Source organism: Hemitrygon akajei, chromosome 4, assembly GCF_048418815.1.
Source record: "Hemitrygon akajei chromosome 4, sHemAka1.3, whole genome shotgun sequence".
NCBI lineage: Eukaryota > Metazoa > Chordata > Chondrichthyes > Myliobatiformes > Dasyatidae > Hemitrygon > Hemitrygon akajei.
This window is the reverse complement of record NC_133127.1, coordinates 36766490-36791218: the sequence shown is the minus strand read 5'-3', so window position 1 is coordinate 36791218 and position 24729 is coordinate 36766490. Positions and strand designations below refer to the sequence as shown.

General features: G+C 37.9%; 1 protein-coding gene across 5 annotated transcripts in view; it reads left to right on the top strand.

The window, feature by feature from the left end:
• uso1 (USO1 vesicle transport factor) overlaps window positions 1-24729 on the top strand; it is a 107984-nt gene that overhangs the window by 55742 nt on the left and 27513 nt on the right. For 3 of the 5 annotated variants that reach the window (XM_073042344.1, XM_073042345.1, XM_073042343.1), the window contains 8 exons: window positions 3406-3560; window positions 6102-6307; window positions 11571-11591; window positions 15901-16011; window positions 16404-16522; window positions 19471-19652; window positions 21265-21386; window positions 21746-21881. In XM_073042344.1, coding sequence (XP_072898445.1) covers window positions 3406-3560; window positions 6102-6307; window positions 11571-11591; window positions 15901-16011; window positions 16404-16522; window positions 19471-19652; window positions 21265-21386; window positions 21746-21881 — 1052 coding nt within the window. The remainder of the gene's footprint in view (window positions 1-3405; window positions 3561-6101; window positions 6308-11570; window positions 11592-15900; window positions 16012-16403; window positions 16523-19470; window positions 19653-21264; window positions 21387-21745; window positions 21882-24729) is intronic. The other 2 variants (XM_073042347.1, XM_073042346.1) reach the window with 1 other exon arrangement.

The following is a 24729-nucleotide window of genomic DNA, read 5'->3' as shown; positions in this document are numbered from 1 at the left end:
GCAAAGGAACATTCAGGACAGTATTGAGAACCTGTGGAGTCCACGCATCACGAGTCCAGAGGCCCTGACTAGTGGAAGAAATGTACCATTTCATGAACTATTCACCCACCTAACCCATGATTGCATGGTTCTCATATATGCCTTATCAGCCAGCTCAGTTAGTCCATCACCCATCACCCCTACTAAGGCATTGATAAGATGGTGATCGGTTGGAGCTTAAAAGAGTTCAGAAGGAACTCAGAGTACAGATAAGGGGGGCAAAGGAGCAGTATAGGAGAAAGCTAGAACAAAAGCTGCAGAAAAAAAGCATGAAGGAGGTGTGGGATGGGATGAAGATCATCACCGGATGCGGTGCAAAGCGGGGGGCGAACATAAGTGGAGATGTGGAGAAAGCGAACCAGCTGAACAACTTCTTCAACAGGTTCGACAGCTCAATCTCATCCTCACCACAGAAATCCACACCAGGCTTACTTCCCTCACAGGAAAATAGCCACTCACAGGAGACATTGCCCACGCCCAGGATTACGGCTGCACAGGTGGAAGGTCAACTGAGGAAGATCTGTACCAGCAAGGCGGCTGGACCGGATGGAGTTTCCCCACGATTACTGAGGGCCTGTGCGACTGAGCTGGGAGAACCACTACAGCGCATCTTCAACATGAGCCTGGAGCAGAGAAGAGTACCCAGACAGTGGAAAACATCCTGTATTGTCCCGGTACCGAAGAAACCACAACCAAAGGAGTTGAATGACTTCAGACCTGTTGCTTTGACGTCGCACGTGATGAAGACCATGGAGCGGCTGATAATACAGAATCTGAGGCCACAAACCAGGCACGCCCAGGATCCTCTTCAGTTTGCGTATAAGGAGAAGGTGGGAGTGGAGGATGCTATCACGTATTTGCTGCACAAATCACTCTCTCACCTAGATGGGGTCAGTTGTGCTGTGAGGATTACATTCCTTGACTTCTCTAGTGCCTTTAACACCATCCAGCCCAAGATATTAAGGCACAAACTAACGGAGATGGGAGTAGACTCTCACATGGTGGATTGGATAGTGGACTACTTGAAAGATAGACCTCAGTATGTGCGGTTGGGAGACTGTAGGTCTGACACGGTGGTCAGCAGCACAGGAGCGCCGCAGGGAACCGTACTCTCTCCAGTCCTGTTCACCCTGTACACATCAGACTTCCAATATAACTCGGAGTCCTGCCATGTGCAGAAGTTCGCTGATGACACGGCCATAGTGGGTGTGTCAGGAATGGACAGGAGGAGGAGTATAGGAAACTGATACAGGACTTTGTGATATGGTGCAACTCAAACTACCTGCGTCTCAATATCACCAAGACCAAGGAGATGGTGGTGGACTTTAGGAGATCTAGGCCTCATATGGAGCCAGTGATCATTAATGGAGAATGTGTGGAGCAGGTTAAGACCTACAAGTATCTGGGAGTACAGTTAGACGAGAAGCTAGACTGGACTGCCAACACAGATGCCTTGTGCAGGAAGGCACAGAGTCGACTGTACTTCCTTAGAAGGTTGGCGTCATTCAATGTCTGTAGTGAGATGCTGAAGATGTTCTATAGGTCAGTTGTGGAGAGCGCCCTCTTCTTTGTGGTGGCGTGTTGGGGAGGAAGCATTAAGAAGAGGGACGCCTCACGTCTTAATAAGCTGGTAAGGAAGGCGGGCTCTGTCGTGGGCAAAGTACTGGAGAGTTTAACATCGGTAGCTGAGCGAAGGGCGCTGAGTAGGCTACGGTCAATTATGGATAACTCTGAACATCCTCTTCATAGCACCATCCAGAGACAGAGAAGCAGTTTCAGCGACAGGTTACTATCGATGCAATGCTCCTCAGACAGGATGAAGAGGTCAATACTCCCCAATGCCATTAGGCTTTACAATTCTACCGCCAGGACTTAAGAACTCTTTAAAAGCTATTATTAATGCTTTTTGAGATAGTGATTTAGATGCATATCATATTTTTTACTGAGTTAAGTATTGTATGTAATTAGTTTTGCTACAACAAGTGTATGGGACATTGGAAAAAAAGTTGAATTTCCCCATGGGGATGAATAAAGTATCTATCTATCTATCTATCGGCTATCAATAGCAGCTTGCCAGAGTCCTCTGTTCTAGGTCAGTACTTTTTTTCCGGTCAGTACTTTTTTTCCCCCTCTCTCAGGGTTGAGGTCGTTAGAGCTTCTGGTCGTGTTTCTGCAGCACTAGGTATTTGCGGCGTGGGGTTGCTAGCCCCATACCCATCTTTCCTATTGCACTTGGGCTTGGGACCGTCTGTGGTGGAGTTCAGCCAGCACAGAGCCACAAAAATGGATTGGAAGCAAGTTATCCTTTATCTTTGGGATTGCCTAGGAAAAGTTATTGCAGTTTAGAGACCATTTAAAAAAATTTATAATATCCAGTTTACAGCCCCCTCTTACTGAATTTAGACACCCTATATTAGCATATACCGAATGAAGATTACAAGTGTATTGCTGGTGTGCGAATGCAAAAAGAAAACACGAAATGCTTGAAATGCTCAACAAATCAATCTTGAACTATTGATGAAGGCTCTGAACCTGAACTATTAACTGTTTCTCTCTATCGATGTTGCCTGACCTGAACACTTTGCTTTTTTTTTTGTATTCAGCAACTGCATTCTCTGTATCTGGGTGCATTTTGCAAATAGCATTAAACCAACAGTTGTGCATTTTGTAATTTTAAAAAATAGTACTGTGCACTTACGTGCACTTACATTTTGAATTCTGATTGCCTTTAATAATATTTCATTGCAAAATACAAAAAAATGGTCAGAAATGAATCTTATGATATGCTGAATTTTGCAGCATCAATACAGCAATCGTTTATTGCCTTACTGAGCCAAGAGCTCAAATTGTTTATTGAGCTTTTGTGGTGAGATAATCCCATAATCCTTTGGCTCATACTTAACACTGTATTAACAAGCTATTGTGTCTACTAATTATTTGAAGGGCAATGTTTCTCTTTAAATTTGTCCTCTTCCTTGATCCTGGTATAGTGTATAAAGTGAAAATGTTATTTATCTACCTCGAATATTTTGCAAATGTCTTTTGAAAAATGAAAAAAATGTATTTTCGTACAAAATGCAAAAGATCCTGTTTGTCATGCATGTTAATGATTTATGCTGACTTATTTGCATACGAATGGAGGAATCCCATAATTTCACATTGGTGAAATGTGCAAATCTTTGCCAAAAATTTCCAGTTCTGACTTTGCCTAAATATTGAGAGCAGTACCCACCTTGTTCACATGTTATTGAAGCAGAAGACTCCAGAGGGAGATATTCTGACCATGATCAGTTTTGATTTGCTAAATCTCAACATGTTGCCGATTTTAGTTATTAAAATCACCCTTTCTGAAACTTTTTGACACAGACCTGCAATTGTAGTACTTCTGATGTCCATGGTCAATGAAAGGCAGCCATTTGTTCTGCGCTGTGCTGTACTGTACTGTTTCCAGTGCTTTTTGTACAAAAACCAGAAAGGACAAGCGGAGATAGTGGCCACTCTTCTGCCAGCAACCATTGACGGTAAGTTTTCCTGTTTAGAAGCTACTTTAGTAGAAAGTTAGTATGTACAAATCATACTCAAGTTATTCACTGCAATTTTAAAATGATATTTGGAAGACTATGTTTTAATAATGCAAGCATGAAATAAAATTCAAAAGGATATTCCTTCCATTAGGCTGGCGGTACACTTGAATGCTGCGGCCTCTCAGGGCCAACCAAAGGTATTTTTGTTTTTTTTTTAAAGTCTTTTTACAATGATAAGACAATGCTAGTCTTTAAGAATTTTGGATACTGCAGGTATACTCCATCAGCGAGCTGGTCTTGGTCTGGGCTATGTTGCTTCCTGCCACAGGAAGACATCAGAGTTGGTGTGCAAAGCTGGCGTGCAGTATAACAGTGTGTCAGGTGATTGTCTTGAACATTTCTCTTGCAATCACAAGACCCTGTTGGACATTGATAATGTAAGATGCTGCAGGTCAGTTTCCCTTGTTTGTTAACGTGACAGACGGCGAGGGAGCTGCATGGCCTTGGTTGTAGCAAGGACTAGTCCTCAAGCCACAGACTTCCCTGCAGCTGCAGTCCAGGAGAGGTGGTGTAGCGTGGTGACCTTGCTTGGTTGGGGGCTGGCCTCCAGTATTTGATTGGTGGAACAACAAGCTGGATTGCATACTCATCTGCAGATTGCTGGGTACTGCATCATCATTTTGCAGTACATGTCACTCAGGGACTTGGGCTATATGTATATATATTTTGCATGACTGTATGTTGCTTGCTACCTTAAATGTATGGTGTGTGTCTTGTGCTGTGTATGTTTTGCACCTTGGCTTTGGAGGAACATTGTCTTGTTCGGCTGTACTCATGTATGGTTGAATGATAATTAAACTTAAAATGTTAGACCATAAGATGTTAGAGTAGAATTAGGCCATTCAACCCATCAAATCTGCTCCACCATATCATCATGGCTGATCCCAGATTCCTCTCAACCCCATATACCTGCATTCTCACCATATCCTTTGATGCCCAGACCGATCGGTAAACTATCAACTTCCACCTTAAATATACCCACGGACTTGGCCTTCACTGCAGTCTATGACAGAACTTCCCACAGATTCACTTCTCTCTGGCTCTCTTCCTCCTTACCTCTGTCCTAAAAGGTCACCCCTCAATTTTGAGGCTATGCCCTCTAGTTCTGGATAACCACACTTCTCTAAATACTTCGAATCTTTAAGTCATAATATAGTATCTCAAATTTCCATGAACTTACTGAACCTGCCATTCATCTGTTCAGTTGGCTGTTTCAACCAAGCCCAACAAAAGCCTCGCATATCCCTGCTTAATATACCAACCATCTCCACAGCATCAGATTTCATTATTTCTCTTACAATTCCCAAGTTCAGCTCCATTTTGTGAATATTATTAGTAACCTTGACAAAAGTGCCAACATGTAAGACCATAAGATCTAGGAACAGAATTCGGCCTTTTGGCCCATCAAATCTACTGCACTATTTCATCGTGGCTGTTTCTTTTCCCCTAACAGCCCCAATCTCTTACCTTCTCCCTTTGTTTCCTCACCAATCAAGAATCTATCAACCTCTGCCTTAAATATAAGTAAAGACTTGGTCTCCACAGCTGCCTGTGTCAAAGAATTCCGCTCACTGGCTAAAGTTGTTCCTCCTCATCTCTGTTTTAAAAGGGTGCCCCCCTATTCTGAGGCTGTGTCCTCTAATCTTAGACTCTCCCACCATAGGAAACATCCTCTCCATATCCACCCTGTCTAGTCCTTTCAACATTTGGTAGGCTCCAAAACCTGTGTCCTGCCTCAACTTATCTGCTTATTGAATGATGTTAATGCTTCTGGGTAGGATTTAAATCTATGTAATTATGAGGGAAACCATGGGTATGTCTGTTAGAAAGCAAAAGCACACAAGAAATATTTCAGAACTGCTCACTTAGTAGCCACAATCTTTCCACAGCATTAACTTCAGTTAAATGTCAAAAAGATCAAGTATTTCCTTGGTCAAAGGATTATTGGAACAAGAGTTGCTGTATTCTTCAACCATTCTGGGAGCTGTCCTGAATTACGTTTAAAAGTGACTTGGTTGACTGCTTGAGAAGAAAGAACTCAGACCAAAATTGCTCAGTGATTTTTGTAGATTTACAAATTTGCTGCTCAGGATCGTGAAAATTGCATCACAGGAATAGGTCAGTCGGATTATTCTGGCTCTTCAAATTGAACAGTTTTCTCTAATCCCTATAGGTTTCAATTATTTCCACATTTTAATGTTGGCTATGGTAATCCATGCAGCTGATTGTGCAGTCAAGTAGTAATTTCAGTGCAGTTTTTAAAATTAATGTTTCGGTTGCAAAGCTAATGCAGATGGAGATTTGAATCTCTAGAAATTAGTTAGATGAAAAGCTTTTTTCCTAATTTCTCTTCAGAAAAGTATTTATTAACATTGCAAGAATTATTTATCCTCCTGAAGTAATGGTGTTCCTAGTCTGTTTGATTATCCAAGCAGTCTGTGCGTTACTTTAAATTGATGATACCTTGTCTTTGTTTAGCAAATTCCATCTCAGCTGGCCAGCTGCTGTGCGGAGGCCTCTTCTCTCCAGATTCACTCTCAAATTGGTGTGCTGCTGTTGCACTAGCTCATGCTCTGCAGGATAATTCAGTCCAGAAGGAACAGTTGCTCAGGGTCCAGCTGGCCACCAGTCTTGGAAATCCACCGGTGTCTTTGCTCCAACAGTGCACCAATATCCTTTCACAGGTATGACACTGTGGATGTAATTGACTGTATTTTGAATTCCAGGCTTTCACACACTAATCCAGGTTTGGTTGAAGCTGTCTATTTCTATTATTGGTTGTTTTAGAAATTCTCAGTCATAGTAGAACAGAGTTGGTATTGCTCTGTTGCCTTGCGGTGAGTAGATTTACTTTAACTCCAGTGTAAGCTTCTGCTGTAACTAATATTTCTTGGAAGTTGGCAGATTTTTTTTATTTTCTCACTGAATTTCAGCAAGAAATGGTTCAATGGTTCCATTTAATATCAGAGAATGTATACAGTATATGACCTGATATTCTTGCTCTTCGCAGACAGTAAAATGTTTAAAAACTCAAAGTCCCTTCTCAGGCACAAGGAACAACAATGCATCGACCCTTCCCCTCCCTTACTTATTTCAGCAGAAAACATCAGCACCTACCACCCACCAAGCAAGTAATGGCAAAGCTCCCAGGAACAGACCATGATTACAATCCAACAAAAACTAATTGTTTAGCCGACAATTTGATATGTCCCAGGCTCTCTCTCTCCCCACCCCCCCAACAAGGGACAGAGAGGTGTTGCCCCTTTTCCATAGTGAGAGGGGAAACCAGCAAAACAAAACAACTGACTGATTGCAATTTTACAGTCTGCTGCAACACTTCTATTGTGAGTTCTTTGGCTCAAAAATTGGCAGCAGACTTTCCCACCATCGAGAGGGGGAGAGAGAGAGAGAGAGATTGCACAAGTACAGAGGCTTCTGACAGCTGATCTGATGCTCACGATGTTCTGCTTCTCTTGCAACGGCCTTGTTGATGACACTGGCATAAAATTGGCTTGTCCACAGGGATGCAGAGCCTTATTCTGTCTTCCAGGCTCCATCCTGGGGCTATTGAAAAACGGCTGATTGGTAAGCTCTGGGACCAGGAACCACTACCGTAAAGAACTGTAGTTTGAGTGCAGCTGTAGATCATAAAAATGAAGGAGGTATAGATCCTTTGAATGACTTAAGTATAAATGGGATGTTCAAACGGGGCAGTTTTTGTGAGGTGCATTGCTAAGATCAACTCCCATCAATTTTAGACCTCCAACATTTTGTCTCTGGTTGCCGTTAAGCTTCCTGGCTGTCAGCCCTTTTTCATATGGTTGATAAGATGAACCTTTAAGAAATCAAAAATATTACCATCATTTGAGTGGTATTTTGGCATTATTCTGTAAAGCAAAAATGTATGAAGCCTGTAAGTGTTGTTAAACCTCTTTTATTCCTGGCAATCAGAGTTTTTAAGAATATACAGTCGCAATGAAATCTGAGCATTCATGAATGATGGCTGTTCATGGTTTTGGTTCAAAAGCCTTGGAACTTTATGAATTATCAAACCTAATAGCACATTCACTACACAGGTTCAAATAGGTGGTCATAATCCTTTTAAGGCACAGCTAGAGATCAGTAGACTCCCAAATCTTTGTGATTGAATAAAATATACATGCTATGTGTTTTATCTGGGGAATCTGTGCAAGTAATTAGCAATGACATCAAATGAATATTTTGTACATTTTACCCACCCTAAATTACTTGGGAGCTGAACTACAACAGTGCTTGCATTCTTGTAGTTTGAATGTGAGATTTCTTTTAATTGATTATTCTAGAATAATTAATTTACTATAGGCTTATTGTAAAATTCATTCCTTTTAAGATCCTTTAGGTTTCTCAGGCTTCAATCATGCTGAACATGTAATATTTTCATATGTAGCTTTTAAATGTGATTAACAAATTAGAAGTCATAATGAAGTTCATAGAGCACAGATTTAAGAGTCCATTATTATAGATGAAGTTTCAGGATGCCACACATGAAGTTGTCTAACAAGGTAATAGCCCACGATATTACAGTAAAGAAACTAGCTTGGATAAAAGATTGCCTGACTGGTGGAAGGCAACGTGTGAGGGGAAAAAAGGGGACCTTTTCTGGTTGGTTGCCAGTGTTCTGCAGGGATTGGTTTTGAGTCTGCTACTTTTCACGTTATATGTTAATGATTTGCATGACAGAATTGATGGCTTTGTAGCCAAGTTTGCAGATGATCCAAAGATAGGTGGAAAGGCAGGTATTGTTGAGGAAGAAGGGAGCCTGTGAAGGAACTTGGGCAGATTTAGAGAACAGGCAGAGAAGTGGCAGATAGAATACAGTTCATGAATTGTGTGGTCATGCATTTTGATGGAAGGAATAAAGGTGAAGACTATTTTCTAAGTGGGGAGCAAATTCAGAAACTGGAGATACAGAAAGACTTAGGAGACCTTGTGCAGGATTCCCTAAAGGTTAGCTTGCTGGTTGAGTCAGTGATAAGAAGGAAATTGCGATGTCAACATTAATTTTGAGAGGACTGGACTATAAAAGCAAGCATGTAATACTGAGGCCTTATAAGGCATTAATCAGGCTATATTTGGAGTATTGTGAGCAATTTTGGGTCCCATATATAAAAAAGATGTGCTAGCATTGGAGAGAGTCCAAAGGAGCTTTACGAGAATGCCAGAATTGAAAAGGAGCATTTGATAGCTCTGGGCCTGTACTTGCTGGAGTTTAGAAGGATGAGGCGATCTCATTAAAACCTACTGAATATGGAAAGACCTAAATAGAGTGGATATGAAGAGGATGTTTCCAATAGTGAGAGTGTCTTGGGCTAGAGAGTGCAGCCTCATAATAGAGAGTGTCCCTTTAGAACTTGGGTGATGAGAATTTTTTTTTTTAGCCAGAGAGTGGTGAATCTATGGGATTCATTGCCAGAGACAGCTGCGGAAGCCAAGTCATTGGGTATATTTAAAGTGGAGGTGACAGGTTCTTAATTAGTAAGGATGTCAAGGCTCATGTGAAGAAGATAGGAGAATGGGGTTGAGAGGGAAAATAAATCAGCCATGATCAAATGACGGAGCAGACTCAATGGGCTAAATGGCCTGATTTTGCCCTATGTCTATGTGGGGAGTTGCGGTAGTGTAGAGGACACTGTATGCTTAACAGTGCCAGTGAAAGGGGTTCAATTTCCATCTCTAAGGAGTTCATATGTTCTCCCTTGACCACAAAGGTTTCCTTTGGGTACTCTGGTTTCCTCCCTTATTCCATAGTCATATGGAGTAGTAAGGGTTAGTAAGTTGTGGGCACCCAGCAGATCTACAGACTGTTGGTTATTGGCACAAAATGATACATTGAAACATACAGTGAAATATATGTATGGTAAATAAAGCTAACCTATGATCTTAATCTTTAATCAAAGAAACTTCTGCTCATTGTTCCTCTGGCTGTTTTTAGAAATGTTTTTAATTATTCCAATCCATCAGCTCTTTCCAATGCCTCTATGTGTTATCCTCTAATAATTTGAAGCAAAGTATTTTAGTTTGACTGTATTTTAAACAGTGTATATAATGATTTAAGGTGCCTATCCAATTTCAAGAAGGAAAATCTAATTGTCCTTTAAATGGATCTTTGAGTCTGCAACAGTCCTATTTACTTGTTTGGTCCCAGAGGAGAAGGTGTGATGGGAGATGGATGAGATGCATCAATCACTTTTTATTTACAAAAGTAAAAGGAGAGCTATGATTTATCCCCTGTGGCTCATCTCCTTTATCACTCCACACATTCTCTATCCCCTCCTCGCCTCTGCCCCCCCAACAGACACACATACCTGTAGCTTAAAAAGTTTTTGTCTGCTTCCCAGTTCTGATGAAGGGTCGTTTACCTTAAGTGTTAACTCCTTCTTCCCACAGATGTGGCCTGACTTGTGTGTTTTCAGCATTTTCTGTTATTTCAGAATTTCACCATCTAGTTTTTTCATCTGTTTCATGATTATCTCCCAGTTTATCCTGAACTACTGTGGACTCTGTTGAGCATTGTTTTCTTTTTCAATTCATTTAACTTGCCATTTCTGAAGAGGCATATGCCCCTTTCCAAACAGGCAGAGTAAATATTTTATTTCACTATCTGCTTTGAGTAAATATCAGTCCTGGTGGATCCAATTTATCACACCAAGTAAATTTAGATTGCCTTTTCTTTTGAATTAGTATTCATTTCTAGGTCTGATATACTTGTAGTAACAACCTTGACTTAATACTCCAAGTTAAGATCTGTCATTCTATTGCATAGGATAATATCCCAAAAATACCATTTTGATAGCTGGCTGGATAATCAGTCAGCTAATGTTGGTACAAAAGTTCATCCTGTCTTGGAACAGTGCTAATTCAGTTCACAAAAGTTTAAATAATTATGGATATATCACTTCCTGTAGGTTTCATGTATTTTTTAAAATCTTTAATTTGCCATTGACCAGTGCCTTTGATTACTGGAGCAGACAGCTCTTCGGATAACATCTTTCTTTAGCTTCTAGGTAGCTTGCAGGACAGAGCAAGTGGGGGTGGGAAAACCCTTGAAAAAGAAAAGTGGCTTGACAATTGTATCTATCTTCCTCTTTTTCTATTTTTTTTATTTTTCAAAGGTTTTTATTTTGCATCTTGCGAACACAAATCAAACAACATTGTCATGTTGAGTGCTCTGCATAATTATTGTGCAAATGTATATTGTCACTATACATATAACTGTCCTGTTTACCTATTACATTGTTGTAACCAACTGTCCATTAACATAAAGCCATGTTATAATTTTTGAAAAATTTGATCCATTGAATTTTCTTTTACTGGAAGCATTAAAGAATTGAGCAGTAAAGCTCTCATTAATGGAAAGGCTTACATGGAAAATCACTGAAATTTTTATGAAAAAATTTCAGTGATTTTCAGCTGTGATAGCTTTTTGTAAATTGAGGCTAATTAATATAAGAAGGAATGTTATCCTGGTCCAGGTTGTCTGTACTGTCCATTAAGATGTTATAACAGATATTCCTGTTATACGTAAAGTTCTGATAAAGTTGTTGCCATTTCAATTTTTTGCTTTCATAAGAATAATGTGAATGTGATTCTGATGGGAAAGATTTTTTGATATTATCACTGAGGAATATAGGTATTTGTGATACCTCTGTAGCCTTGGTCAATGCTCTCAGAAGAAATATAACATTTGAAAGGAGCTTTTTATAAAGCTAAAGGGCAGGTAGAAATTCTCAGTAGCTCACAGACATCCATGAAGATGTAGTTGTTAATCAAGCTTCATCAACGTTGGGAGAAAAATGAATAGATCTCACCTTTCTAATTAAACATTGATCAATATTCTGAAGTTATTTTTGGATAAAGTGATTGTTCTGAGCATCTTTTTATGACTTACTTTTGCTGTATAATTTACAGGGAGATAAGATCAACAGACGGGTGAGTTATTTGGACAGATGTTTGCTTGTTGCAGCAGGGTTCTTTTATCTTGCCTTGGTTTCAGCTTTTTTCCTTTAACTGCATTGACTGACTCAAGTGCTGATCTGGGTTCCTCTTTCATGTTCAGTTAGCTTCTACTATAATAGGGAATTTTTCCCATTTAGTTTAATTTAGATTGTGGCATCAAGCAGATGGATGTCTCTGATGTTGTTTCCTCAAAGGTTTGGTATGTTGATAAGAAATCATCACTTTCTTTGAACTGTCAAATAGTGAAGCTTATGACCTACAAAACTATAAAATATTGAGATTCTGGCCTATTTTCTTATCCCACTCAATACATTGATCTATAATGTCCTGAGCTGGCTTCACCTGCCCTTTTCATGTGGTCATTATTAGTTTTATTTTCACTTCATGTGGGTATTGCTGGAAAAGGCAACATTTATTTCACATCCCTTCAATTGCCCTTTTGAACAATTTTTGTTCTGTGCAAACTGCTGAAACTTAGACAATTTGCAAAATCAAAGTGAATCTCAAATTATTAATCCAAAGTTGCGGTTATTAATTAATCACAAGTTATGTCTACTCATTCTCTCAAGTGAGCTACTGTTTCCTTCAAGGTCCATTAACTGTAATCAAAGATTCAACTCCAGGTGATAGTGAAATTCCATTATTTCTGTTCCAGATTTGTAACAGAGGGTGTCCAAGATTTGGTATCGTCAGTGTTTCACATAGAAATTGTAGGAAGTCCTGCCTTTGGGTTGAATGCATGCTGTGGTTAGTGTGTGGTGAAATAATATTCTTAACCCATGCACCTGAACATATAAGTGCTTCATAAAAGTATCTCGTCTCAAAGTTGGAAATACTACTTTTTAAGTGAGCCCAATATAGCTTCTTCCACATCCTTCGGTTAATCCTCTCTCTTCCTCCCTTCTCTCTGTGGCTGAGCATGCAGTTGTGCTTCGGGAAAGCTCCTGTGATTGCTTTTAACCCTTGATTGCTGGATGCCAGTGTGCATTTATGTCACCTGTGGTGCAGTTTTTTGAGGAATGGTGGTTTGCAGGCTTTTTGCAGCTTGGAGTTGTTGGTGGTCACTTGTGTGCAAACTGTTGCTGCTTCAAATTCATGAGTCTTGGATTTTAGGTTTATCAATTCTGGGATACCACTGTCTTGTTAATAAATGCTACTTGGAATAAGTTGTCACAGTCTTTCCAATTTACTTTTACACCCTGTGTAAATACCTAGTAGAAAAAAAATGGAAGAACTTAACCCATAAGGTCAGTGCAGAAGACATCTGAAATATCTGGAAACATGGAGATACTTTGCTGCAGGAAAAGCTGGGCCATGAATTTTTGATTTGTTGGCTGCCAAATAGTTGAAGCTGGTGATATTAAGGATTAAATGTGTATCATAGTTTAATTTTGGACACTTTATTACTACCAAAGGTTTCTCCAAGCACATAATTACTCAGTTATATTTTGCAAATTAACTTACTAGTATGGTTAGTTAAATGTAGTCTTTAAATACTCTCTATTAATAACCATGTGCTTATAATTCAAATAACTGTTTTCTCAAATCTTGTGTCTTGTATCATTTACACTGTTGAACTAAAGTAATAAATATGTAGCTGGATGTTAAAACTAGATTGGTTACTTTTTTAAAATTCCATTTGATTTTTTTTGCTTTGGTCTCTGTAGTTGCAAGTAGAGAATATGAGGAAAGATGAAGGGTTAGTAATGGTTTCTAAGATGTTTAAACTTGATCTAGTTGCGTAATTGTATGCTTGGATAATGCTTGCTTTCTGCTATCATAACTTAAGTGGAATATTGGGGAAAAAAGAGTTATTTTGGGAAAGATTGAGAGTTATTTTGGCTTGGATTCCAGTGCTGTTTAAAATGAACTCTGTACCTCTTGGTACATTTGAATTCAGTGACCTGTAAAGAAGTATTGTCTGGGAGCTGCTAGTCTCTGTTATTAAAGTTTGTAGGGGAGATTCCACTCTTGAATTTTGTGGTCTAATCACAAATATTCAATGTGACCATTAGGTAAATTTGGGACTTGCTATACAATTGAGTAATTTAATCCTTGATAAAGTCTTAAAGTCTTTGAATCAGCAATTTTGTAATTGGGTCTTAATTTTAAAATGGTAAAATATTGTGTTGCCTTAAAATGTCTTTCTCATTGAAAGCACATACTGGGTTAATGTTTAGGTAATCATATCTAACAGTAAACCTCTTTTGCATTGCATCATTTATTTAAAAAGGAGCCAGCTGGGTGGAAGATGTGTAAAGCGAAATAGGTACATGTTTCTGGCTGAATGCGCTTGGGTTCTCTCTTCACAGTGCTGCCTGACTTTCTGTGTGTTTCCAGCATTTTCTCCTTTTCTTTCAGATTTCCAGTATCTGTAGACATTTCTGATTTTCAGAGCAGACTGGTGCCCTCATTTTGAAAAAGAACCGATGGGTGATCTGTTTGAAATTTAAATTATGGAAGAATGTAGCCAAGAGAGTTTTCATCTTGGCCAAGTTCAAGACTAGATATACAAATTACTAATTAATCCAAAACAGATTGCTAGGAAAAAGTCTACATATTTTATAGTATCCCATTTTAGTGTTTTGGGTGCTGCCTTCCATAAGATATGGTCCTCTGGAGGGCACTTCAGGGTAAAGCTTTGTCCATAGTAATTGGATTTTGCAAGTTTTTACCACAAGCAACAGTTAAATAATAGATCTTATTTTGAGGAAATAATTAGAATAAGGAATAGATTCAAATATTGAGGAAAGATAACAATTCACCAAGGCTGCTTCAACAATAGTTTCAAACCTTCAAATCTTATTGTCTGGAGGGCAATGTCAACAGATGCATGGGGACACCATTACCTTCAGGTTCCTCTCCAATTGCAGCAGTGAAATATCTCCATTCAGATGATTTGACCTCCCTTCATGAAAACTGCTACTATCATTTATGAAGATGACATCACCACATTAAGATTATTCAGGGATGGGCAATAAATGCTACAGCACCCACATTCCATAAGTAAAAGAGGGGGAGTAGGCTCATGTGAAACAAAGCATCAGAATAGATTAATAGCTTATCTCAGTATAGACTCTGTATCACAGCATTCTTCTGAATGCTATTCCATCTGTAGGCATCCACTAGAGCTCTTCCCATTTTAATATTGGTTACTGTTTAAATTTTGTATGTTTATGATATGTATTTAGTTTTTGCTGACTCTTGGCAAGATCCACAACTTATTGTTCTAGAGCTTTAATTTTATGAAATGTTCCATAGTGCTTGAGTAACAAGAATCTACCATTTACTCATCAATAACCATTTATACTTAAGTTTCTCCGCAGTGGAGATCAGGAAGTCACTGCAGCGAAACTTAAACTTAATTGCCCAAGTCTCAAATTTGTCTAACCTTTACCTTAACATCTTTAACCTAATCATTTGTAATTTAAAGCACCAGTAACATTACTACTTTGATCACAAAAGTCTGATCCACTGCTTTTTCTCTAATGCAATGGATTGTGGGTGTCAAACAGTGAAATACTAAAGTTCTAATAGCTTAGGGGTTAGAAATCGTTCCTTCAATGACTATAACCAGTGAACAGTTTGTTAACTGGGGCAATAATATATCAGTCCTATTGTTAGGAGGTAAGTATTCCTGAACACAGGGAGGAGTTTTACCAAAGTCTCCCTTTTCTGGATGTGAAACTGGAACTAAAGGCAGTTCAATAATCATTCATAAAGAAGTGACATGGGTTACATCAGATAGTTATATTGTAGAAATACTGTTACAAAAGATTTGGCAAACTGATCCACTGATACTGGAAAGAGTAGGTTTATTAGTGTGTATTTATGCACAAGTTGCACTGTGTATAAAATAAACTTGATTACACCTGGAACTCAGTTGTAAAATTAAAGCAACTTATTCCATTTTGAGTATGGCATGGTCTCATAACTCTGACACAGAGGGACAGTATAAGCCTTTGATCTGTGTCAGGAGAGGTGCAGTGAAACCCATGATACACTATTCCAGTAGTACTGGGGTTTGAGACAGTATACTTTGCAAGATGCTTGTACACTACCTTCAGACAAAATCTAAGGCTATATCCATATTTGCATTGGATCCCTTGCTATGATCAACTTAGAATCAGTGTTTTCCAGATGAGTAGTATTTTTGTATGTGTTCATCATTAAATGCTACAAATTATATGAACTGTATACCAAGCCCAATTAATATTTAGGTTTACAGTTAAAATTTGGCATCAAAATGTAATCTAATTAATATTTTGCATTTTAAATTCAGGGCAGCAAAGTACAAACGCGGGTTGGCTTGCTGATGTTGCTGTCCACCTGGATGACAAACTGTCCCATCGCGGTCACTCACTTTTTGCACAACCAGACCAATGTCCCCTTTGTATCCTTTGTTTCTGTATTGGTTCCTCATCTGAAGAGAAAAATGTAAGAACTAACCTTTTAATACAAAAATGGTGCCTCTATCAGTATCTGGTCTGAAGTCCTATGAGATTTATTTCAGTTTTTTTAATTTTTAAGTTCTTGACCTTGATAATTTGATTATGTGCTTTGAGTACTTTGTTATTCAATTCATGAAGCTTGTCAGCAAAACACTGTTGCACTATGTATTCAAATTGCAGTAGGATGACATCCAATGTGAAATTAGAGCTCCATTTTGCATACTATTTGCTGAATAGAAAGCTTATGAATAAATAATTCTAGTAAGTTTTATTTTCTGAGCTATTTTGTTTTCAAGTTGTTGGTTTTAAAGATGCCCTTGACAATATTCTTCAGTTAACTGCACAGATATCAGAGAACCTTGGAGAGGAGGAACAGCTTGTGCAAGGTCTCTGTGCCCTTTTATTAGGCATCTGCATTTACTACAATGAAAACTCTTTGGAGAACTCCACTAAGTAAGTTACTAGCATTCAAAACCAGTTCAGAGGTCCTATTTATTTGCAAAGACCCTGTGTAGAAAACTTCCTTTAAAAACAAATAAGGTTACTATCTGAAAAGATTGATTGACAAACTACATTTGAATTTGGGATAATTTTCCAAGGTGGGAATATGGTTTCTGATTGTTTTCTATAAATTATCAACCAAATATTGATCCCAATACATTGTGACAAACTCTTTGCCTATGTTTTTCTATTTTCCTCCACTAAGTAAGAGGATACTTTCAAGCACTTGAGAGTAGACTTGGCAGTACTTAGTGTGATGACATTGATTCTGCTTTTTTTTTGTAATCTGAAAGCATCTGGATAATTCTCCACATTGTCAGATATTACCAGTGTTATAACTGTACATGGCTAGTCAGAGAGCAGATTATTGATATTGCAGTCCATATGTCTGATTTCATGCAAAACTTGCCAAATACGACCTTGTTGTCAAAAAGAGCACTTGGTCATTTCTGATGGTTTATGGTAGTTCATTCTTTGCTCCCTCTTCCTCCAAGCTGGTTGCATTATCTATCACCCATTCCATTGTTGCCTAGTTGTATGGAGTCTTGAATTACTCCAGCAACATAATCTTGTGTCTTGGCCTTGGTGCTCTCTTCTAGGTTATTCTGTGTCCTCTTCAGTGATAAAATGTATTTGGGTGGCCTGTGCTTTATTTTTGTGCATAGAAGTAAATAAATTCTTCCTTACTATAAATATTTCCAATCTTGAGGGTTGTGTTCATTGTTGTAGATCCCCCGTGACCCAGATTTTGAAGAGAAATCAAAGCCTCATTGATTCCTGCATTAAGCTTTTCAACTATTGGCATTAACATTGATCCAGATAGTTGCTGAACTTTAGAAGTTCCCTGAGAAAGCAGCATTTATTGCCATCTTAATGTTGATAATGATGATAAATTCATGAAGAACCTTCTGGGAGTCTCTTAAGTCTTCATTAATTACAGATTGTAGGAGAAATTTGTCTTTTAAAGCATAAATTTACATGATAATGGTCATATAATTACTTCTAATTCAAATCGATACCTGTAGCAAAAGGAATTAAAGCCTTAATCCCTGTCTCATTGTCTCAGATTCATGTTATAAAGATTCGTAAAATATACTGTACAGAAAGGCACCCATTAGAAACTGTTAGAGATGTCTGAATCCATTAATGTTTTATTATATTTTGAGTTCAGGTTACCTTTTATTCATTAATTAAGAAGGATCTCGTGATGAACAAAACATCATTAAGTTTAATCCATGCTTTGAATAATGCAAAATAACACCCTGGGTCTGGACAGTAGCATACGTTTGTCATTTCAAATGAATATTGCCTAACACTGTATTTTAAATAGAAACACTTTCTCAGTGCCAAAATTATTTTTTGGCCTATTCTTTGAATTAAGTGGTAGGTTGTAGTCATCTTGTGATTCGAACTTGTTTGCTTTCTTCATGCTTATTGTTATTTCACCCTTTCTTTGCATATTCCAACAGCTTTAACCATATGTGATGGCAACTTTAGCATTACCAATACGATGTGTAAGAAACTTCTACCTAGTTTCTTTCAGCTAACAGTGGATAGTTAGTCATTGGTCAATTCAGTGCATTCTCCAAATCTTCCATCTTGTTGTCCAAAGAAAACCACAAAATGCTGGCAGAACTCAGCAGGCCAGACAGCATCTATGGGAGGAGGTAGTGATGACGTTTCAGGCCAAAACCCTTCATCAGGAGGGTTGTTGTCCAAAGACTTGTGTCTTCACTTCCTATGACAAGTGACTTGTACTGTTGGCCACTTTCTTCCTACAAATACCAGGCACGGTATTCAGGTTGAATGATGATAGCAACTCAAGCTCTTTTTTTCCCCCCCATCTTCCTTATCGTTCCTTATAGTATTAGCTGACTTCTTAGCTCCTTGATTCTCTCATTGCCATCTTCAAATGTGCTCTTAAAACATAATTTTTTGTTTTATTCTGTTTTCCTTTTGTTTTCTTCTGATCAGTGACAAGGTTGTTCCTCCATAAATAAGCATAATGCTTTGTCAGTGCCTCCACCCACACTTGGATCTACTAGAAAAACTATATTGTCATTTCATTCAAAATTGTAGTTCAAAAATACAGGGCATTCGTTACAAAAGAATATAGAACATTGAGCAATCTGGCATGACGGTAACTGGCCATTTAGATGCTCAGGATGAAACTGTAGTGCATCTGATCAGTTCTGCACAAGCATTATGGGAGTAATGGATTTCTGGGGATTATGCTGAGGCTGATTTGTTAAGTTCTATTCACTGATTGGAAAGAGGCATCTCAGTGCCAATCCTTGGAGGACAAGATGGAGGAGATTTAAACCCAAAATATTCCTTTGGCCTAGGCAGTGACTTTGTGAAGGAAGCACAGGTTCAAGCTCAAAAATGAACTTTACTATGGACACAAAGTTTTTTTCTGTGCAACCTGGGTTAATTAACTAGTATGGCCCATCTGGGAGAAGAGAAACAATATAATTTGTAAACATAAGGAAAAAAAAGTGTGAATTTGCATTGGTGGTGGGACATTTCAAAGCCTCTGGACATCAACAAAGTAACTTTTGAAGTTTCCTATAGACTTGCAGGCTTTATGGTTAGTTGATTGATGTTCAAGCATGTTTTTTTATATATGTATGATCAAATATAACAAAATGAAACCTATGGCAAAAGGGAGTCTGCTGATAAATATAATTGAGTATTTGAACACTATCAAGAATATTCCTGTGTTTGTGTTGGTAAAAACTGCATTTTCTTTGGGGTAAAATTAGATAAGTAATAACATCAGTATCATTTAATGGGATTAATAGGACAAATTAAGGCAGCACAAGACAATTTTGTTTGTGGTTTTCCTTGGGTATATCTGCAGTATACCGAAAGATGAAGTACTCTTTTACTCTTTATAGGGAAAAGCTAAAACAACTAATAGAGAAGAGGATTGGAAAAGAAATTTTCATTGAGAAGTTGGCTTATATTAGTAAGCATGAGCTGTACTCTCGAGCTGGCCAGAAACCTCAGCCCAATTACTCCACTCCAGAACAAATGCTATTTGACCACGAATTCACCAAGCTAGTTAAAGAACTGGAAGGTAAGTTTCACAGCATAGTTTTTAAAAAAATCTTTTTTGAATACATTTTGATGATAAGAGTTAAAAGTAAGATACAAGCTGAAATAGGTAAAGAACAATGTGGTTTTGTGAAAGATAAAGGTACGAGAAACTCGATATTGATGTTAAGGATACTATCAGAACAAGCTATTCAAGTGCAAAAAGATTTGTTTGTTTTATCGACTACACAAAAGCATTTGATAGAATGAAGCACAATAAGTTATTTGAAATATTACAGGAAACTTTAGATCTAGATTTGAAAGACCTCCGCCTAATCAGAAATCTATCAGGAACAAACTGCCGCTGTAAGAATAGATGGAGAAGTGAGTTGGTTTACGAAAATCAAGAGAGGCGTTAGACAAGGGTGTGTTTTCTCCCCTGATTTGTTTAATGTGTACAGTGAAACAATATTACAAAAAATATGAGACATCTTGGGATTCAAAATTGGCGGTGAAAACATCAATAATTTCAGATATGCGGATGACACTGTGTTAATTGCAAGTTCAGAGGAAGAACTACAAAAATTAATTGATAATAGTTGTAAAAATGGGTCTATCAATTGCAAAAAGACAATGTATGGTGATATCCAAAAAGAAGGAGAATCCTATCTGCAGGCTGAGAATAGACGGGGAAGACATAAAACAAGTATAGAACTTTTGCTACTTAGGAAGGTGGGTGACATCAGATGGCAGGTACGACATGGATGGCAAAAGACACCTTTACGAGAATGAAGAGTATACTGACCAACACTAAACTAGGCATGACAAACTGCGTCAGAGTACTGGAATGTTATGTTTATCCAGTTATGTTATATGGCTTAGAATGTTGGACGTTATCTAGTAACATGAGGCAATGAATTGAAGCAGCAGAGATGTGGTTTTTGAGGAGGATGCTAAGAATATAATGGATGAAACAAATATCTAACGAGGATATCATGAACAGAGCAAGCACAAAAAGAGAAATAGTGTATGAGATCATGAAAAGGCAACGTAATTTCATTGGACATGGGATTAGGAATGAGGAGTTAGAATTCATGGTAATTATGGGAAAGATTGAAGGGAAGAAAGCAAGAGGAAGGCAAAGACAAATGATGATGGAGACAGTAGCCAGAGAACTGGAAATGAATACCAATGAATTCATCCACTTGACCCGAAACAGGAGTGTGCGGGCCATGGCAGTCAAAGCTCAAACTGGGCATGGCACCTGATGATGATGATCGAATACAAGCAATTAAATTTATTTAAAAAAATTACTTTATGCATTACTGATCAATCCCACTGACATCAAGTACAATTTGACATCGGTATTTAAATGGAAAGAAGTAGTCATACTTGCATTTAGTTAATTGTGTTTTACAGCTTCCTGAGTCTGAAACACACTACACATGTTTCTTTTTTAAGACCATAAAGCATGATCAGAATTAGGCCATTCAGCTCATCGAGTCTCCTCTGCCATTCTTTCATGGTTGATTTATTATCCCTCTTCCCATTCTCCTTGTCTTCTCCCCTTAACCTTTGATACCCTGACTAATGATGAACCTATCAACCTTCCTTAGAGCTGAGTAACTTTGTTTCCATTACTCTCTTTCTTTCAGTCCTAATAACAAAGGCTGTTCAGAAATCCAGTGAGGATGAGAAGAAAGAAGAGGAGGTGAAGAAGTCTCTGGAACAACATGATAGTATAGTCAATCAATACAAGGAACTTATTCGTGATCAGGTAGAGAGAACTGCATGAATTTCTTTTTAATGTGGAAGTACATTTTTAATATGATTGAAAGAAACTTGAAGTTTTGTTTTCAAAACACAAAGGAAAAATGTGTGAGTTGGCTAAATTAGTGTTTTGTGTGGAGTAACGGTGATGGCTTTTTCTGAGTGATGGTTAATTTGAGAAAATGAGTATTAGTTATGAAATGCAGTTTCTGAAAATGTAGCCTTCAATGTTAGCTGTTACATGTGAGTTGGTGAGTTAACTAAAGAAAAATGTAAATACAGGGACTGGAATTAAATGGATATTAACCATTAACTGTCTCTTTGCTGAATTAGTCATTGGAGTATGTCTGCTTCCTTGAAATGCAGGATATGCAGCTGAATGATTTGAAGAAACATGTAACTGCCTTGACTAATCAAAATGAACAAAGTCAGGCAACAATAACACAGCAGGCATCACAGATTCAGCAACTAAAGGACCAGTACAATCTTCTCAAAATACAAGGTAGTTATTTCTAATATTTCTTTGCAACATGGGACACCATTTAGCCCATCAAGTCTGTGTCAGCTCTCAGACCAGTTGCATCAATCAATTTTGGAAAACTTTTTGACATTCCTTCTCCAAACCCCCTCCCCCAACAGATTCTACAAATTCTTCAGCCGTTATTTGTATAACACAGATTTGTAAAATTAGTAAGCAAATCTGGCTTGACAGATATGAAGTATGATTGTTTTGACAAAGTGATTTTCATTTGTTTTGGCAGTTGTTGAGATTTTTGAAAATGGAATCACTTTTTAGCATTGTGTAAATTTTACAGAATTGCCAATATAAATGTACACAACTGTAATGATCCCCTGTTGACATTGCTGTTTACTACCTTAAAACTATTTGCTCTCTGTTAAGTTCAATCTGCCCAATGCTCATTTTTTTAGATATCTCCAAATTAGACACTTCATTGCTCCTTTAATTCCTAACTTTCCTGAAATGCCTGCGAAAAATGCTATGGACTTATTTCTTTCCATTAATCCACTAGGTAAAGGTTTAGTATCAATTATTTGAGATAAATTAGCAGCCTTACGATGGGCCCCTGTGGATAAAATTAAAATGGCTTGGGAGCAGGATTTAAATACCTCCTTATCCGATGAGAGCTGGGACTCGATTCTCAAATCGGTTAACTCAACCTCTCTTTGATCTAGCCATTGCCTTTTACAGTTTAAGATTGTTCATAGAGCCCATATGTCTAAATCTAAACTATCTTGATTCTACCCTAACATTAGTCCGCTCTGTGATAAATGCAAGAGGGGCGTGGCCTCTCTCATCCATATGTACTGGTTCTGTCCTAGCTTGGAGAAATTTTGGAAAGATGTCTTCACTACGTTATCGTGTATTCTGAATCAGCACCTAGAACCAAACCCTTTAATTGCTTTGTTTGGTTTCTGGGGCGAGACAGATTTACGTCTGAGTCTGACCAAATGCCGAATATTATCCTTTGCCTCTCTCCTGGCTAGATGCTTGATCTTCCTTAGATGGAGAGATGTTGCCCCGCCCACTCATGCTCAATGGCTTAACGACATTATGGCCTGCTTGGACCTCGAAAAAATTCATTATTCAGTTCTTAATTCGGATTTAAAGTTCCATAAGGTCTGGGGGCCTTTTATTGAGTACTTTCATAACCTTCCTCTTGACTAGGGTTTTTTTTTCTTTTCGGTCCCTTGCTTTCAGCTCCCTTTTTTTTCTGGTAGTAGGCATTATTATCCTCTGTTGCTAAGTGTATTCACAGTCTGGGAGTTTGATTGTCCTGATTTATACTCTCTATATTGTGTTGTGGTTGGTCTGGAGTTGTTTTTGTTTGTGTTGTGGGGCTTGGGGAGGATACTAAGTTTACTTGTCTTCAATTTAGATGCTTTTTTGTCAAATTCTCTTCCTTTGTAGCATATTGTCATTGTATGCTTAATTTTGCACTGTATTAATGTTCCTCATTGGGATTTGGGGTTTTTAATTTGTAAAATGTATAGAAAAACTAATTAAAAAAATAATATAAAAAAAAACAAAAAAAAACTATTTGACTGGTTCCTTTTATTTTCTCCATAGAAATTTGTACTTACGGAATACGAAACTATTCGGAGAGACTTCTTCCCTCAGAAATGTTGCTTTTTTTTCTAGGCATTTTTTATTCTTTGGCAATATTTTAAATTAATACCCATTTTCAAAGTGTTAACTCAAGTAAAGGAAATATCACAATAAAAACGTTTGAAGATTCTTCAAATGCTAATCTGATAGTTTTTCAAAGCTTGCTGGTCAAAAAGAGAGTGAAAACAATTGAAATGAAAATGCATTTCTGCCCTTCAGAATATTTGTACAAGGCATCGTAAATTGTAACTGCTAATATCACTTGCAAAGCTACATGATGAAATAAAGGTGTTCATGTACACATGCGGGCATAGAAACTACGAATTAGAGTAAACTATCTGGCACTCGTGCCTAACTGCTTTTCAGCAAGATTATAGCTGACCTCATTGTAAATGTATTCCTATTTATACTTTTTCAGCACAGCCCTTTGTTTATCAAGAATCTAGTTATTTTCATCTTAAAAGCATTCAAAGACTTGTACTGCCCTCAGAGGAAAAGCTCGAAAGACCCTTAACCCTCAGAAATTTCATTTCATCTATGTCGTAAATAGGCAACTCTGTATTTTTAAACTGTGGGTTTTTGATCTTGATTCTCCTACAAGGAGAAACATCAATCTTGCAAATTCTCTCAGGGTCTTGTGCTTATATCAGCCCCTTTCTTGCTCTTCTATCTCTAATGGATGTAAGTATGCCCTCTCCAACCTTTTGCCATAGGACTACATACCATCCAGTAAACCTTCAGTTCAGTAAACCTTCCGTGATCTACTTCAACATAGTATTCGTTTTAAAGACTGCAGTACTGTCTGTACATATAGTATCCAGATGTTATCTCTCAATGCCCTAAACAACTGAAGATTAACCTCCCTACTTTGTATTCATTTCCCTTCCTTGTAAACAGCATTCTGTTACTCTTCCTAATAAATTGTGGTACCTGCACTAACCTTTTAAAAATCGTGTACTAATATATCCTAATTCCATTCAATACTTTCACCATTTTTATAATTTGCCTTTAAATATTTCATACAAAATATGCACCCGCACACTTCCTACGTTATACCCCATATGCTAGATCTTTAAAATCTTCAATTTTTAGAAAGTTGAAGCCCTAGTACTGATACCTGCAGCACATTGCATCTAGCCATTAGTGAAAGATTCATTTGTGCCTACTGTTATCCAGCTAATCTTTCTCTATGCCAAAAAATCTTACATCAATAGGTCCAGTA